Genomic DNA, 17,006 nt, shown 5'->3' with positions numbered 1-17,006 from the left:
TTCAACACATAAGGCATGCTCAAAGAAACAATCTAATAACAGTAACAGGTCAGAACCACAACCAACTTTAATAATAAGAGATGAGGAGCAATGGGAGACCGTGCTGCTCAGCTCGGACCCGGATATTCAAGCAAGACTAGTCCAAATGGCTGAAGACGCCGCAGCGGCCCAGGGGCTGCCGGCCGCTGTCTAAAGGGGGGAGAGGGGGATGATTCTAGTCATTATCCCCTCCTCTAATCCCATTTTGGACAAAATGAAGTTGCTTCTCTCGCTTTCTATCTCTGAAATGAAGATTTTTATCTGAGCCTGGCCAATTTTCTTGTAAAATGATTACATCTAGATTTCATTGAACAGTTAGACACGACAAATCTGTGGGAGCTGGAAAAATTGAACCACAGTTCCGCTGGAGTATTTTTAAATATGCTATGGTGAAGATAGTGCAACCTTCTCCAAATTATTAGGCGGATCTTTTTGGCCTCACTCTGAAGTGGAACGGAAGAAGCATGGCTTAATGGGGACCGGCTACGTTCTTGATCTTGCGCACAGGGTTCGACGTCAGTCCAACGAGTGGAGTTGAGCAGAACTGGCCGTGAATTTAGAGACTTCATCAGAGGGAAGGGAACTCCCATTTTTGATATTGCTTACTCGACCCACAGTTTGTATCTTGGATGAGATTGAGTTATCTGAACAGGTTTGCCATCTGAGTACTGATTAAGTGGCCATTTGAAAAGGCAGCAGTGGAGTGAGGACTACGATGACATTTCGGTCTGAGAATGGAGGCGTGATAGCGACTGTCTGAAGATGACTGCAGCATAATCACCATTAAATGACGATAGTATGATTACAATACAACGAAGAAGGATTGACGTCGATGGAGGCGGTTGTCAATGACGACGGCATGACGAGTTTCGGATGACAAAGCTGGAATGATGGTGTTGCAACGACAAGACCACGAGTGGCCCAAGCTGGGCCAATGGGTAGAAAGCGTGACGACGATAGCACGACGAGATCACGAAGCTAGAATGAACCACCACGACGGCATCACATACCCGAGTAGATAGACAACTTGGCTCTTTGCATTGAAAGAGCCCTTTATGCGATGCTAAGCGGAAACGAGCCCACGTCACAACGGTTCTTCAAGGACAGCAACCGCACGCATTAGCAGGCTGCGCCACAAATGCGCTGGGTATGTGCCACTGAGTGTGCGGCAAAACGAGGGAACAATTCTCAGCCCCACTTCTCGGCAGTCGGCGCAGCTTACCCAGAAAGAAGCGCGAGAGAGGAGCCCGCATCACGCAATTAGCCAAGCACGAACGCGAGCGGACAACAGGGCGAAGCGAGCGGTCGCGTGGGTCCGCGTGCACCAATTGGCCGCATCCACGTCACTGAAGGGGTCATTGGTCTCCTCTGTACGCGGCACGGTGCAAGTCGCGAAACATCGGTGCCTCCCGCGGCACGAAAGAATGCCGCAGTTTCGCCGTAAGGCAAAGCACCGATCGCGATTACAAATTATGACACAGTGCTAACGAAGTAAGGATAATAGGTTAGCGCGCACCTCTTCTACTCAAGCTGAGGTTGCGAACACATGTGTTGTGGCTTCAAAATAAGATCCATAAGGCCAAGTTGTCCTTCCGGGCAAACGTTTGCAGAGGTGATGCTTGGTGTGGAGATTCTTGAAAGAGAACTAAGTAGTCATTGACCTTCCAAAACATTTTGACATCTTCCATGCGTTGATCAGTCTCCAAATATGCCCTCATTGGTTGCCAGAAGCAAGCCGGAAGGACAAGTTTGCTTTCTAGACGTATTATTGAAGCTTGAACAATTATATACATGAACTCCATGTGTTGCGGACAATTCTGCGACTTGTGTGCACACAGTGACGGTTTCTGCGTTCACTTTGCCTCTAGGTCACTTCATGCACTCAACCCAGTGGCCGAACACAGTACGTGGATCTCCGAAGACCTTTGTCTCAAAGCATGTGAGGGTCAACGGAACAGTCCTGCAGCCTTCTACGTGCTCGCAATATCGACGGACGCTGAAGGTATATAATAATATCGAGCGTACAGCAGTGCTCAATTCTTATTCTTAGTATTGATGTTTGGACGTTCATACGATAGAACTACTTATGAGTGGCGTGCGCCGGTTTCTTTCCTCACATCAATTGCAGATGAACCCTTGATACTGACCACGACTGACTTGAGGAACAATGTTCCAAATGGAGTCGTCTACCGTCTCAAGGACGGCGGCTGCCAGGACAGTCAAGGTCCGTGCTTTCAATCGAATCATCGGCTATATGAATGAGCGGCCTTTTGAGTGCCTGTTGGGAGTGCGATTTCCAGAGCCCCTTATCTCGGCCGCAGATAGTGTGTTCGAAAAGGTGATTTTCATCGCACGAGCAACCGTTCATTGTATAGCGGCTCTGAGCATCACAATGCAATGTGAAGACGATGCGCTAGAAAGTGACCAGCTGATATGGGAAACAATGCTCTGTAATCAGCCCGAAGAAAAAAAATGGGCCAAACTTATCCGGATTACGCGCGTTGTCAGCCGAAAAAACTCTCACGTCGATAGTAAAGCGAGTTCGTTTCTTGACCTTCCTACTTAAACAACTGTTTGGTCATTTCGTGGAAGCTTGTCTATTTTAATACTAGCCAAGACCGCAAGTCATTGATTTGCCTTCAATTATTCTGGGCAGTCCACGGCAGAATGTCTCTGCCACATGTGCTGTGACTGCTAGAAAATATAAATACAGGTATTGTCAAACGCGGAGTGTCACAACGGATGTAGTACATGAAGGACGACCACAAAGAGTGATAAAAGGGGCGGGAGTTGTTTCCTTACCGCTGTCTTCTCCAACGCAGGAGCCTTCCACGCCACGGGGGGAATCTTCGGGCCGGCCATATTCACGGTGGCGCTGGCGTTTGCGGCTCCCTAGGCCAGCCTGCTAGGAGTCCCACCAAGGGCGCTGCTTTAACGTTGTGCCCCTCTTGGCTATGATAAGCCGCGTGCATTCACTATCACGCCATAACATACACCACACTCCGCAACCTTCCTGACCACGCCAAGGAATTCCTTCTCCAGACTTTCAATAAGGCCTGGGACAGCGGCTGCCTGCCAAGCTCCTGGACATCCTCCCTCATTTCGATGATTCCGGGCAAACATCCCTCCCTCTCTAACCTTCGCCCTATCTCCCTGACGTCGTGCGTTGGCAAGACCCTTGAGTGAATGACTCGCCTCTCTGATTTTCTTGAGGCGAGAGAGTTCTTCCCCATTCTCTTATCGGCTTCCGACGCCACGTCTGTGCACAGGACATGTTCCTGATCCTCCAGCATACCTTCCTCTCACCCAGCCAGATCCACGCTCTTGTGACTGTTGATGTCCGCAAGGCCTTCGACGGTGTGTGCCACGACCACATCCTGTCTCAACTTTCCTCCCTGGGAGGCGGCAACCGCTTGTACTCTTATCTCCGCTCCTTCCTCTCTAACCGAGTGGCTCGCTTTCGAGGTGACACTCATCTGTCCGACCCCTACGTGCTCACCCGTGGCACTCCTCAAGCTGCTGTTCTCTCTCCTACCCTTTCCAATATTGTTATGACCCCTCTCGCCTCCCAACTAGCCAAAATTCCTGATCTCCACCACATCTTTTATGCCGACGACATCACTCTCTGGTGTTCGTCTGGCTCTCCCGGTCACGTACAGGACACCCTGCAACGTGGGATAGATCTCATCGGCTCCTTTCTCACCACAGCTGGCCTGTCGCCTGCTCCGGAGAAATCCGAGCTTCTCCTTCTCAACCACTCCGCATATCAGCGCTCCCACAACGCCCTCATCTACCTCCATCTTTTTGGCTCTCCCATTCCTATCGTCCCTCAATACAAAGTTCTTGGCTTCCCTTTGCATGCAGCCAAGAATATGCATGCCCTCCACCACGCTGTCACGACCTGCCACTCAGTAACTCACCTCCTGCGGCGTGTGGTCACTCGGCGCTCAGGCCTCCACGAGGCTCATGCGTACCGCGTCGCCCATGCGCTCGCCCTCAACAAGTTCCTGTACTTTGTACCTTACGTTTCCTTCACGAACACACAACTTAACACCCTTGAAACCGCCCTTTTAGGCCTCTACAAGGCAGCTCTCAACCTCCTTATTACTACCTCCACCGCTAAGCTCTTTGCCACAGGCCTCTTCCATCCTCTCCGTTCTCTTCTCTCTCTCCAGCGTGACTCCCAGCTTGCCCGGCTTTCCCTTACCCGTCAGTGTCAGTGGTTACTGGCCCAGGCGGGTATATCCCCCATTCCCGTTTTCACATTCACCTCTCCTATATCCACCCCGGCTTCCAACCTTCGTATCCTCCCCCTCCCGTCCAATATGTCCCCCGTCTTGCATGACGGCCGTCGTCACGCGGCAGCGCAGCACCATGCCAAAAATGCCAGGCCTGCGTGTGCCGCGCAGGCCTGGCATTTTTTATATAAATACGCATTTGGTGCCGCAGCTAAACGACGCCTTCCCTCCCGTCCCCCCACAGCCTTTCGTGCGACGGAATAAGTCGCGTTTGCTCTCTATATATGGAAAGGAGGAAAGAGACGCTTAATCCTGCAGCCCTTCAGGGAGCACGGCGCAGAACGTGCGTTTGCTCTCCGCCGTGCGTTCGCTCCCCGTGAAAGCACGTGTCCCTCTCGTGCTTTCACTCGCCGTTCCCCCATTGATAAATTCCATAAAAGGGTAACCTAGAAAAAGTATGTCGTGTTTAATTGATTCAAATGCTTTATTAAAGTCTAAAAATATACGTATTGCGCAATGTTGATTTTCTTTATTGGCAGAAATTTTGTCACGTATTTCAAGTAACGCAGATTAAGTGCATTTGCCCCTTTCAAAGCCAATTAGTGATGCAATCAGTGACGCCACCTTTATGCATGAGGACGATCCTAGTAATTTTTATGTTATCCGGAAACGTGCTTGTGGAAAACACAATGTTTCTTATGTCACAAGAAACATTGCGTAATAAGTTCGCAACTGCTTTAATTGGTGCTACTTTAATACCGTCATAACCACAAGAGGAACTGTTCTTTGAATTGCTAATACGAGTAATGTGCGCTATTTCTGTGTCTCGAATAGTAGCCCTGCTGCTCACTCAGATGGCGTCCCATAGTTTAGGACTGTTTGGCTAGTGGGTGTCGCATCATTTAGTGCTGAAACATTGTCGGGAGAGGCCAGGCGGACAGGACACTAGCAACTGAGGATTTATGTGAACTTTCCTAGTACGCATGCGCTGGGACATGCGCTTCTAACGAACCGCCACAAGTGCCATGGGAGTATCCAATGGCGGATTAGCAAATTAATTCCAGACTCGCTCGGTTGTTTGCCTCAGTCAGAGGTGGTAAGGACATCATGAAAACAAGTGAGAAAATAATGTTCCACACCAAATTCGGTTGTTTCGCCTGTTTTATTCCCCGGCGAACCTCATTGAGCACCTGTATATTAGGCTGTGCGCGTAGCTTATCGTGCTCAGAAACTAGGACTGCAATTTTAATTACTCATAAGGCACGCAAAATGAGTTAATGAGTGCTATGTAAGATTTTGACCCTGCCTCAGAATTCAGTTTCTTCGTTGAATGGAGTAATTCATAGGCTATTTTTATTGCGATAGCAATTATATGGACACTCAAAAAGCAGATTTCTGCCGTCGGCGTCGCCGTCGCCGTGAGGTTCCGTATGACGTCAATGGAGATGAAATCGTCGCCGTGCGCCGAACGCTGTATGTGCGAGTGAAAGGGCGCGAGGGACGCGCGCTTTCAAGGGGAATGAACGCACGGCGGAGAACAAACGCGCGTTCTGCGCCGTGCTCGCTTAAGGGCTGCAGAAGTAAGCGTCTCTTTCCTCCTTTACAATCACCATATATGTAGAGCAAACGCGCCTTTAATTTAATTTTAATTTTTTTCTTCAGACGCGCGAGAGGCCATGGGGGAGGGGGAGGGAAGGGAGGCGACGTTTAGCTGCGGCACCAAGTGCCTATTTATATCAGAGGCTCCAGCAACAGTCACCAACGCCGCACGCATTTTGAGCTAACGCGGGCAAAACGCCGATGGCGTCGACAACAGTTCTGCGTGTTGTTGCTACCAAAGCCGCTCACCTTACTTCGTATGACATTGCTGTGTTGCTATCGCATTCATTGCTTCGCCCTGAGGGCGAAACTGTGACATTTTTTGTGTATGTGTTCACGTGGTTGTTTTTGTTCTTTTTTAAAGATGCTGATGTATTCAACTTTTTTTTACATTTGAAATGTTCTTCTATTTGCAAATTTCATTAAGGTTTTGTCACAGTGGTTGTAAATATATATGTTTTCCCTCTACTGTTTGGACCCCTTGAGGTTCACAGATTGAACAAATTAATTAAAGATTTATTTTGAGCAATTTCACTGGAGCAATATCGCGCTTAAGAACGTTTCATTTTACGTACTGCATCAACGACATCAGCAGCATTACCGGACTGTCCAGAGTGGGGAATATCAGTGCGAGGAATTTTCGTTGGTGCTTGATAAATGCCTGCTCCATGCGTATAGTATTATGCGGCGTCGGCGCACCTCCGCAACGATACGTAGGTACTCGAAAGCACTTATGCAAAACGCTTGTTCATTCTATTTTCAACGTGCTAATTGCATTCCTCTGCCCGCATCGACTAGCCGATTTGCTCATTACATCTCGTTTCTCTACTTCGCTTTAAATGCATCTGCAGTTTCGAAACGCATTTACATAAAATGCGTGCTTTCCTCTTATCGGGCACGAACCGCTCGGAAGCTAGGAGCGGTGCGAACGTGCGCACAGACGTGTCATGACACTGCGCATCTTGTTGACTTGTCCCATGCTAACTCGCGGGCCTCAGGAACGTTCATTGCCATGGCGCCAACCACCTCCTATTTCTCAAGCGTGTAATCTCGCAATAGTGAAGCAAGAGGCGAAAGGAAACTGATTTTCCTTCGTAGAAGCTTGGACCTTTTAGTAAGACATTTCAGGCGTCGATATGTTACGTAACGTAAAAAGATGGTGTAGACATGCAGCCCCCGCAATTACCTTGGCGTGCCCTCTGGACTGACGGTGGCGTTGAACCCGCAGCAAGCGCCATCGCGAAACGTTTTTCTTGCCATTTAGTTTATGCGCATTTCACAACACGTGCCAGCGTAGTGTTTTCCTCCTATGCCTAAGTCGGAGCCTCCGTGTGCACTGCATCTTAGCCGCCTTGGTCTTACCTTCAAAATAAACAAATCGATCGAACAGGTCGCGTCGACATTGGAGCAAGCTGCTGAGCACGACGTGTGGTTGCGTCACAATATGCACCTCGCGTGTACACAGTGCGTTAGAACGATCCCCGCTGGAGCTAACTCCACTGGAAAGGCTTCCTTTTCGTCCACGGGGGATCTTGGATGGTTGCAGCGTTCGACCTGGGTTATGCTTAGTTGGCGGCACTACGGGGCATGTGGGCCGTTTGAGTTGTCACTGCTGGTAGAAAACTTAATTTTACGTTGCCATTGCAAACTGGCGATTACTCTGTATGGCGCACGAACTGAAATGTGGCAAGAACAATTAGTTGCTCACCCCTCAGTTTTGTGCCACTCTCGAACCTACGCAAAGTGCAAGCTGTACGACGCTCTGCGACCGACATCGGGCCGATATGCTGCGCGAGCACGGATCAACGCCGTAACCGAGCTTTAATGTTCTCCCAGCGGGCGCCGGAGCCTGTTGACTTTATATGGTCGTACTGAGCAATTCAGAGGGTAGCGTCTGTTCGTAACCGAGCAGGCAGGTAACGCAGAGCAGGCACAGCTGGTTGCCCGAACGGCTCACACTCGTGCTAAGCACTGGCGATCCGGCTGGCCCACTGGAGGCATTCAACAGCCGATCTTGCTGGCCTTGTACTTGTGCTCTTCTTCATTACAATTACCCCCGGTGCAAAAGCGGAGCCATCCTGGCGACTTGCGATGTAGAGACGAGCGGGTCATAGAATGGTTTCAGGCGGTGAACGTGGAGAACGTCCCGTCTAGAGCACTGCACGGGCTCGGGCTTACCCGAAAGCCCGAGCCCGGCCCGGCCCGTGGGCCGGGCCGGGCCGGGTAGCACAGTTTTTTCACGGGCTCGGGCCGGGCTCGGGCACGGCGTGTGCTTTTTGACTCGGGCCCGGGCCGGGCTCGGGTTTTTTGACGCGGGCCCGCGCCGGGCTCGGGCTTTCTGGTGGTGTGCATGTAACGTGCAGCGAGTTATTCTCGGGTTTATCAACTCTGAAAAACATTATTTTTCGGTCTCGGGCCGGGTTCGGGCCGGTTTCGAGTCGGGCTCGGGCCGGGCTCGGGCCTAAGGTAAAGGGGTGGCGGGCCGGGCCGGGCGGGTAACGTAGATTATTTCCGGGCCCGGGCCGGGCCCGGGTCTCGCCATAAAGGTTTTGCTCGGGCTCGGGCGGGCCGCCCAACGTAAAAACGGGCCCGGGCCGGGCCCGGGCTGAAAAAATCGGCCCGTGCAGTGCTCTAGTCCCGTCCACGGCGGCGCTTGTCGGATGTCGGTGTAAGCGGCTCTATGACATAGTTGACCGGAGAGGTGCGTTCGACGATGCGGTATGGTCCATTATACTTCGAGAGAAGTTTTGTCGAAAGTCCAGGCGTGGTAGAAGGCACGGATAACAACACAAGTGTGCCGGGAGCGAAGTTCGGATTCGTAGCATCGCCATCACGATTGGCTTTTTGTCGTTGTTGGTCGTCGGAGGTGAAATGTCGGGCTAATTGACGGCATTCCTCGGCGTATCGGGCGACGGCTGAAACGGGAGCACACTCTGACACGTCTGGTGTATAAGGCAAAACAGTACCGATGGTATGGGAAGGATCGCGACCGTAGAGGAGGAAGTACGGGGAAAATCCTGTAGTACTTTGGGTAGCCGTATTGTATGCGTACGTGACAAATAGGAGGATGATGTCCCAGTTGGTAAGCTCCGATGAAACGTACATGGCGAGCATATCACCTAGGGTTTAATTGAAACGCTCCGTAAGCCCGTTAGTTTGAGGATGGCACGCCGTGGTGGTCCGGTGAACTATGCGGCATTGAGTAAGCAGAGCTTCAACCACCAGCGAGAAAAACACGCGGGCTCTGTCGCTCAGCAGTTCCCGAGGTGGGCCATGACGAAGAATGAAACGATGGAGCAGAAAGGATGCAACGTCACTGGCGGTTGCTGCTGGTAGATCGGTGGTTTCAGCATAGCGTGTAAGGTGATCAACTGCGACAATAATCCATCGTTTGCCAGCAGGAGTTAGCGGTAGCGGCCCGTACAGGTCGATTCCCACACGGTCGAAGGCACGAGAAGGGCACGGCAGCGGCTGTAATAAACCGTGGGCCGGATGAGGCGGAGATTTGCGGCGTTGGCATTGCGGGCACGAGCGGACAAACTTTTGGACAAAAGTAAACATTCCTCGCCGGTAGTAACGTTGCCGCAGGCGCTCATACGTCTTCAAAACGCCGGCGTGTGCACATTGTGGGTCAGTATGGAAAGACGCGCACATGTCGGAACGCAAAGTCCTAGGGATAACGAGGAGCCACTTGCGACCATCTGACAGGTAGTTGCGTCGATACAATAGGTTATCCCGGACAGCAAGACGGGCAGCCTGGCGACGCAGGGAGCGGGAGATGGGAGATGCTGGCGAGCCAGAAAGTAGATCCAAAGGAGAGGCCACCCAAGGATCCTTGCGCTGTTCTGATGCGAAGGTGTCGGTGTCGACCGACGACACCGTCTCAAAGGTGGAGAGGGAGGCAGTGTCGGCTGGCAGCGGAGAGCGGGACAGAGCGTCAGCGTCAGTGTGCTTGTGGCCTGAGCGGTAGATGACGTGTATGTCGTATTCTTGAATGCGAAGAGCCCAGCGAGCAAGGCGTCCAGACGGGTCTTTTAAAGACGATAACCAAGAAAGGGCATGATGCTCAGTAACCACATTGAAAGGTCTGCCGTATAAATAAGGGTGAAACTTTCCGAGTGCCCAAACGATGGCCAGACATTCTTTTTCTGTGACGCTATAATTGCGTTCGGCTTTGGTCAGCGCACGACTGGCGTAAGCAACGACGTACTCGGAGTAGCCAGGCTTGCGCTGCGCAAGAACAGCGCCAAGGCCAATACCACTGGCATCCGTATGCACTTCAGTTGGGGCGGTGGAGTCGTAGTGTCGCAGTATAGGCGGAGACGTCAGGAGACGGCGCAAGGTCACGAACGTGGTGTCGCATGCAGGAGACCAGGAGGATAGGTCATTGGCGTCACTTAAGAGTTGTGTCAGAGGTGATATAATCGAGGCAAAATTGCGAACAAAGCGGCGGAAGTAACAACAGAGGCCGATGAAGGCGCGGAGTTCTTTGAGTGTGTTAGGTTTAGGAAACTCTGCCACAGAGCGAAGTTTTGATGGGTCGGGGCAAAAACCATCTTTGGATACGACGTGACCTAGAATCATAAGCTTGCGCGCGGCGAACTGGCACTTTTTCAAGTTCAGTTGCAGGCCTGCATTGGTCAAGGACGTCAACACTTGCCTAAGGCGTGCTGAAATCAGGGGCGAACACAACGATGTCGTCGAGGTAGCATAAACACGTGCTCCATTTTAGGCCACGCAAGATATTGTCCATCATTCGCTCAAACGTAGCAGGCGCATTGCATAGGCCAAATGGCATCACATTAAATTCGTATAAACCATCTGGAGCAATGAATGCGGTTCTGGGCGATCAACTGCTGACATCGGGACCTGCCAGTAGCCCGAGCGTAAATCCAACGAAGAGAAGAATTCAGCGCCTTGCAAGCTGCCCAGAGCGTCGTCAATGCGCGGTAGAGGTTACACGTCTTTTCTCGTTATCTTATTAAGACGGCGATAATCGACGCAGAACCGAATGGAACCATCTTTTTTTGTGACGAGAACCACCGGTGATGCCCACGGGCTATGGGAAGGTAGAATGACGCCGAGCTGAAGCATGTCGTCGACGTGCTCACTGATCACCTGACGCTCCTTGGCTGAGACGCGGTACGGGCGCTTCCGCAATGGCGCGTTGGAGCCAGCGTCGATGTGGTGGCTGACGGTTGACGTGCGGCCCAGAGTAGGCTGAGTGACATCAAAAGAAGAACGGAACTGGGCAAGCAGGTGAAGAAGCTGGGAGCGCTGCTCGGAAGTAAGGTCGTCGGCGATGAAAGGTGTGAATAAGTCCGGCGATGGCGGAGCAGAAGTAGAAAGTGCACAGAAGTCAGTGAGCTCTGCATGCGAAGCATCTGGCACGTCGGTAATAAACATGTCATCAAGAGGCTGAACACGGCCAAGTGGTTCCCCGCAAAGAGCCTTCAGGGCTGTAGGAAGGGGATTGCAGACAACGATGGAGCTGAAACCGGCTGAAATGTCAAGCGTGGCGAAAGGGAGGGGAACATCCTTGCGGGTTATGAAGAGTTCCGAAGGAGTGAAGAGGACAGCGCCTTCAGAGACAGCGCCACAAAAGACGGGAACAACGGCAGACGAGTACGGCGGTATGGTGATCTCTTCCCGAAGGACTAGCTTAGCGGGAAGAGAAGTGGCGTCGACGAGGGCCACGTCACACAGAGGCGATAATTCGACTTCAGCACGCGCACAGTTGATGACGGCGTTATTTCGCGAAAGAAAGTCCAACCCAAGTATCACGTCGTGAGAGAATGACTGCAGAACCACAAACTCCACAATGTAGAGAACGCCCTGAATAATAACTCTAGCTGTGCATGCAGCTGAAGGCCGAACTGGCTGAGCGCTTGCTGTGCGAAGAGAAAACCCAGAAAGTGGCATCGTAACTTTTCGTAAAGCGCGAGAGAGGCGTTCGTTTAGGATAGACACGGCTGCTCCAGTATCAATTAGCGCAACGGTAGAGATGCCGTCAACAGTAAGGTCGACAACGTTCGCAGGCGACAATGGAGGACTTGTACAGATCGATGGCGACGCACTTCCTGCCTCCTGAACTGCGGCGCTTAGTTTTCCTCTTGCGTGGGTGAAGGGTGCCGACGCATCGGGGACAATGAGCGGTGACGCGGGGAAGGTGAACGACGTGTAAGGACCGGGCGCTCGGCTGGTGGCCTGTTCAACTGCCGACTAAAAGAAGTGTCGTGGAAAGGTTGCACGTCGGCGTAGGGAGGCGACTGCGCAAAGCCATCAGAGTGCAGCATGCGGCGGCGGCAGAGTCGTGCAACATGGCCGGGAATACCGCAGGCATAACATGTTGTCTTGCGTGCGCCAAGGATTAGCAAAGGCAGGAGCAGGTCGAGGAACGGGATGTTGAACGGGTGGTAGCGGCCGTGGATGCAGCGCAACGAGTGGTTGACGAGGAGGCTGCGCGTCGACGGATGCGTAAGTAAGTGGCGCGGCGACAGGGGACTGCTGATGCTGCAATGGTAGAGCCTCAGCAACTTGGTCTTCAATAACCCGCCGGAGCGTCGGGGCGAGCTGTGTAGGAAGCTGTGTAGGAGGCTGTTGGGGCAGCGGCTGCTGTTGGGGTAGCTCAGCGAAGGGTAGCAGAGAAAGCTGACGTGCAACTTCCTCCCGCACAAAAGCTTGGATTTGTGAGGGCAGGGGGGAGCGATCAGAGAAGACTGTCAAGGAAGATAGGGCCTCGTCAGCCACTGAGGGGTGCCTGGTCAAATCACGCTGCCTCCTCAACTCGTCGTAGTTTTGGCACAAGTTTATGAGCTCTGCTACGGTGCGCGGGCTCTTGGCCATCAACATTTGGAAAATGTCATCGGCGATGTCCTTCAAAATGTGTTTCAGTTTGTCATTTTCGGGCATAGAAGCATCCACACGTTTGCATAGGTCGAGAACCTCTTCGATATAACAGGTGAATGTCTCACCGGGTTGCTGCGCTCGCTTTTGTAACCGCTGCTCGGCGCGCAACTTGTGGATGGCGGGGCGACCGAAAACTTCAGCGAAACTGGTCTTGAACGCTGACCAGGACTGAAAGTCGGCTTCGTGATTTTTAAACCACAGGCGAGCCACTCCAGCAAGGTAGAAGATGACGGCATTTAACTTGGCGGTATCGTCCCATCGATTGTGCACGCTCACCCGTTCGTAGGTAGCCAACCACTTGACGTCCTGCTCATCCGTATCGCTGAAAACCGCTGGATGGCGGAGCGGGAGAGCGCCAGAGCAGGCAACGGAGGGTGGCGGCGACGTCGGCTGGGGAGAGTCAGGCATGACGGGAGGCAGAGTCCGAGACCGGAGTTTCAGGGTGTAGATGTTCTTGAATACCCAGAACCTTCCACCAATTGTAAAGGGGTGTACTGAGCAATTAAGAGGGTAGCGTCTGTTCGTAACCGAGCAGGCAGGTAACGCAGAGTAGAGCACTGCACGGGCTCGGGCTTACCCGAAAGCCCGGGCCCGGCCCGGCCGGTGGGCCGGGCCGGGCCGGGTAGAGGAGTTTTTTCACGGGCTCGGGCCGGGCTCGGGCACGGCGTGTGCTTTTTGACCCGGGCCCGGGCCGGGCTCGGGTTTTTTGACGCGGGCCCGGGTCGGGCTCGGGCTTTCTGCGAGTTATTCTCGGGCTTCTCAACTCTGAAAAACATGTATTTTTGGGCTCGGGCTGGGTTCGGGCCGGGTTCGAGTCGGGCTCGGGCCGGGCTTGGGCTTAAGGTAAAGGGGTGGCGGGCCGGGCCGGGCGGGTAACGTAGATTATTTCCGGGCCCGGGCCGGGCCCGGGTCTCGCCATAAATGTTTTGATCGGGCTCGGGCGGGCCGCCCAATGTAAAAACGGGCCCGGGCCGGGCCCGGGCCACAAAAATCGGCCCGTGCAGTACTCTAACGCAGAGCAGGCACAGCTGGTTGCCCGAACGGCTCACACTCGTGCTAAGCACTGGCGATCCGGCTGGCCCACTGGAGGCATTGAACAGTCGATCTGGCTGGCCTTGTACTTGTGCTATTCTTCTTCATTACAATATATATATATATATATATATATATATATATATATATATACATATATCTTGTGATGTCACAGAAGGGCGGACCTTTATTGAGCCCGAGAGACGACACGGCGAAGAAGGGCGGCGTCCACAACCAGCCTGAACAGCCTTCGACACAGTCCACACTGATGATGATGCGCCCACACGCGCGATGAAGATGAGGGGCACACACATGATGATGATAATGTACAGATGATGAAGAAGTGCACAATAAATGCCCATACTAATTTCCCTCGGCGAAAGCGGCCATCCTGGCCGCTGCCTAAAGGTGCGGGGAACGCCGCGTGAAGGGCTTCATGCGAGAAACGTGGACCACTTCGGTAGAGCGGCAACGGCGGTCAGTTGAGGAAACAACAGGGGTCACTCGATAATTAACTGGAGAAGTCATTTCCAGGACCATGTAAGGCCAATAAACTGACACTGAAACTTCTCGCAGAACCCAGGAGTGCGAACTGGTGTCCAGAGCGTGTGTGTTGGTAAGGTGCGAGGGGCCGGAGGGTCCACATTCGCAGAGCAGGTCATTGACGCAAGTTCCTCTCTGATGACGTCGCGCAATGCTGCACCCGAAGGCTGAGCAGGAATCAAATGAGGTGACAAGCCAAGTGAGTGCAGTTCTTCGCGTATGATCGCCCGGATCATCATACGCAAGTCAGGGTCTGTCGCAGAACGGTGTTCGCTGAAGTCCGGCTGCAAGCGTACGGACTCGAGCTCGTCGAGGCGCTGGCACGTCAAGACGATGTCAGCGACGGTAGCTGGGTTCTTGACGGCGAGCGCGTTGAAGGCCACAGTCCCAATACCTTTAAGAATGTGGCGTATCCTGTCTGACTCAGCCATGGCAACATTGACACGGCGACAGAGTGCAAGCACATCCTCGATGTACGATGTGTAGGACTCGCCGGAGTGTTCTTTGCTAGCATCCAGAGTTTTCTTCGCAAGGGCGGAGCGAACCACCGGCGTGCCAAAAACTTGCCGAAGCTGCTGCTTGAAGTTCGTCCAGTCGGTGAAATCAACCTCATGGTTGAAAAACCAGGTCTTCGCCACACCGGTCAGGTAGGACGAGACATGGCGGAGCTTGTGGGGATCATCCCACCGATTAGCAGAGCTTACGCGCTCGTAATCATCCAGCCAGTCCTCAGCATCTTCACCGCGAAGACCAGCGAACAGATGGGGATCACGCTGCTGGCCGCTGATGATCACAGAAGGTGCGGCTTGTGAAGGCGGGATGGTTAGGGTAGAAGCACCAGGCTGCTCGTCCTGCGACATGCTGACGGACAGTGGGCACAAGCGGCGACCCGAACGAAGCTCCAGGGAGTAGGCCAGGGGCGTAGAGGACGGGGAACCAAGAAGCACCTCCACCACTTGTGACGTCACAGTAAGGGCGGACCTTTATTGAGCCCGAGAGACGACACGGCGAAGAAGGGCGGCGTCCACAACCAGCCTGAACAGCCTTCGACACAGACCACACTGACGATGATGCGCCCACACGCGCGATGAAGTTGAGGGGCACACGCATGATGATGAAGAAGTGCACAATAAATGCCCACACTAAATATATATATATATATATACAGGGTGTTTCAGCGAACATTTTCAAAATTTATTTAAGGTTGCCTGTGGCAGAAGATAGCCCAATTATAGTTAATGAGCTGCTCTATTCGAAGAGGCGGACATTATTTCCACAGAAAATTGAAATGCATAATCGACTAATTAACAAAAATTCACTAATTAAGTTTTTAACTAATTACCTGATGACCCATATTGCAATTTACAAATTGTAGCCGTGGAGTTCGCAAGGCGAATCCACTTAGAAATAATTACCAGGATAACACCAGTTTCGAGATAATAATTCCCGAACTTTGCAGAGAAATGCATTGGCGTTCCAGTTAATTTTGTGCTTCAATGCACAAAGCGACGTTTTCTTAAGAACTTAACTGGAACGCTAATGCATTTCTCCGCAAAGTTCGGGAATTAATATCTCGAAACTGGTGTCATCCCGAGAATTCGTCCCAAGTGGATCCGCCTTGCAAACTCCACGGCTACAATTTGTAAATTGCAATATGGCCCATCAGGTAATTATTAAAAATTTACTTAGTGAATTTTTGTTAATTATTCGATTATGCATATAAGTTTCTTATGCAAGTAATGTACGCCTCTTCGAGTAGACCAGCTCGTGAATTAGAATTGTGCTATCTACCCCCGGCAACCTTTAAGAATTTTTGAAAGTGTTCGCTGAAACACCCTGTATATATATATATATATATATATATATATATATATATATATATATATATATATATATATTGTAGCCAACGTATATTGTGTGCGCGTACGCACCAGCCGCCGTCGTCAAGGGCTCCAACCTGAGCACGGTCTGGTGCCCGATCGTATCCGGACGATGAGCCTGAGCTCACAGTCTGCTGCTGCGGCTGTTTCGCCTGCGCAGTTCATCTTCAACCAGACACAGAAGCCGATTGCATTCCACGGACATGCTACTGAAGATGTGGAAGATTGGCTAGACCATATTGAGCGGGTCGCCGAATGCAACGAATGGTACTAAGAGCGCAAGTTGCGCAACGTGTACTTCGCGCTCCAAGACTCCGCGAGGACGTGGTTCCATAACCATGAAGCGACATTGACTTCGTGGCACGAATTTCGACAGCAGCTAATCGCCACATATTCCAACATGGTCAGGAAGGAGCGAGCGGAGCTGGCAATACAGGCACGATTCCAAGCCCCGAACGAGAGCGTCACCACGTATACTGAAGACATGGCTCGGCTCTTCAGACGTGCGGATGCCTCAATGGCCGAAGACAAGAAGGTCCGACATTTGATGTGAGGTGTGAAGCAAGATATCTTTGCTGGACTTATTCGGAATCCGCCCACAACCCTCGCGAACATCCTTGCTGATGTTCGCAAGCCATGGCCATGGAAAGGGCCCTTCGACAGCGTGCCAGACAATACAACCGCAACGTGATGGAACTTTCGCACAGCCCCTCTAGCATGAGTTCGGAAATCCACCTCGAGGACCAACGCGAATTGATCAGGAATG

General features: G+C 52.2%; 2 protein-coding genes across 2 annotated transcripts in view; both read left to right on the top strand.

Annotated features, from left to right (window-relative positions):
* LOC119448046 (HHIP-like protein 2) overlaps positions 1-2,996 on the top strand; it is an 86,316-nt gene extending 83,320 nt beyond the window's left edge. Inside the window, exons 7-9 of the mRNA XM_037711542.2 lie at positions 1,908-2,041; positions 2,168-2,263; positions 2,862-2,996. Coding sequence (XP_037567470.1) covers positions 1,908-2,041; positions 2,168-2,263; positions 2,862-2,935 — 304 coding nt within the window. The 3' untranslated portion in view covers positions 2,936-2,996. The remainder of the gene's footprint in view (positions 1-1,907; positions 2,042-2,167; positions 2,264-2,861) is intronic.
* A 315-nt stretch (positions 2,997-3,311) lies between these two features.
* Positions 3,312-16,514, top strand: LOC119448044 (uncharacterized). Its single transcript, XM_037711541.1, has 2 exons — positions 3,312-4,055; positions 16,401-16,514. The coding sequence occupies exons 1-2, from the start codon at positions 3,312-3,314 to the stop codon at positions 16,512-16,514; spliced, it is 858 nt and encodes a 285-aa protein (XP_037567469.1).
* Positions 16,515-17,006: the final 492 nt, after the last annotated feature.

The sequence above is a fragment of the Dermacentor silvarum genome, chromosome 4, assembly GCF_013339745.2.
Source record: "Dermacentor silvarum isolate Dsil-2018 chromosome 4, BIME_Dsil_1.4, whole genome shotgun sequence".
NCBI lineage: Eukaryota > Metazoa > Arthropoda > Arachnida > Ixodida > Ixodidae > Dermacentor > Dermacentor silvarum.
Note: the sequence above shows the minus strand (reverse complement) of the source record. Positions and strands in the feature narration are given on the sequence as shown.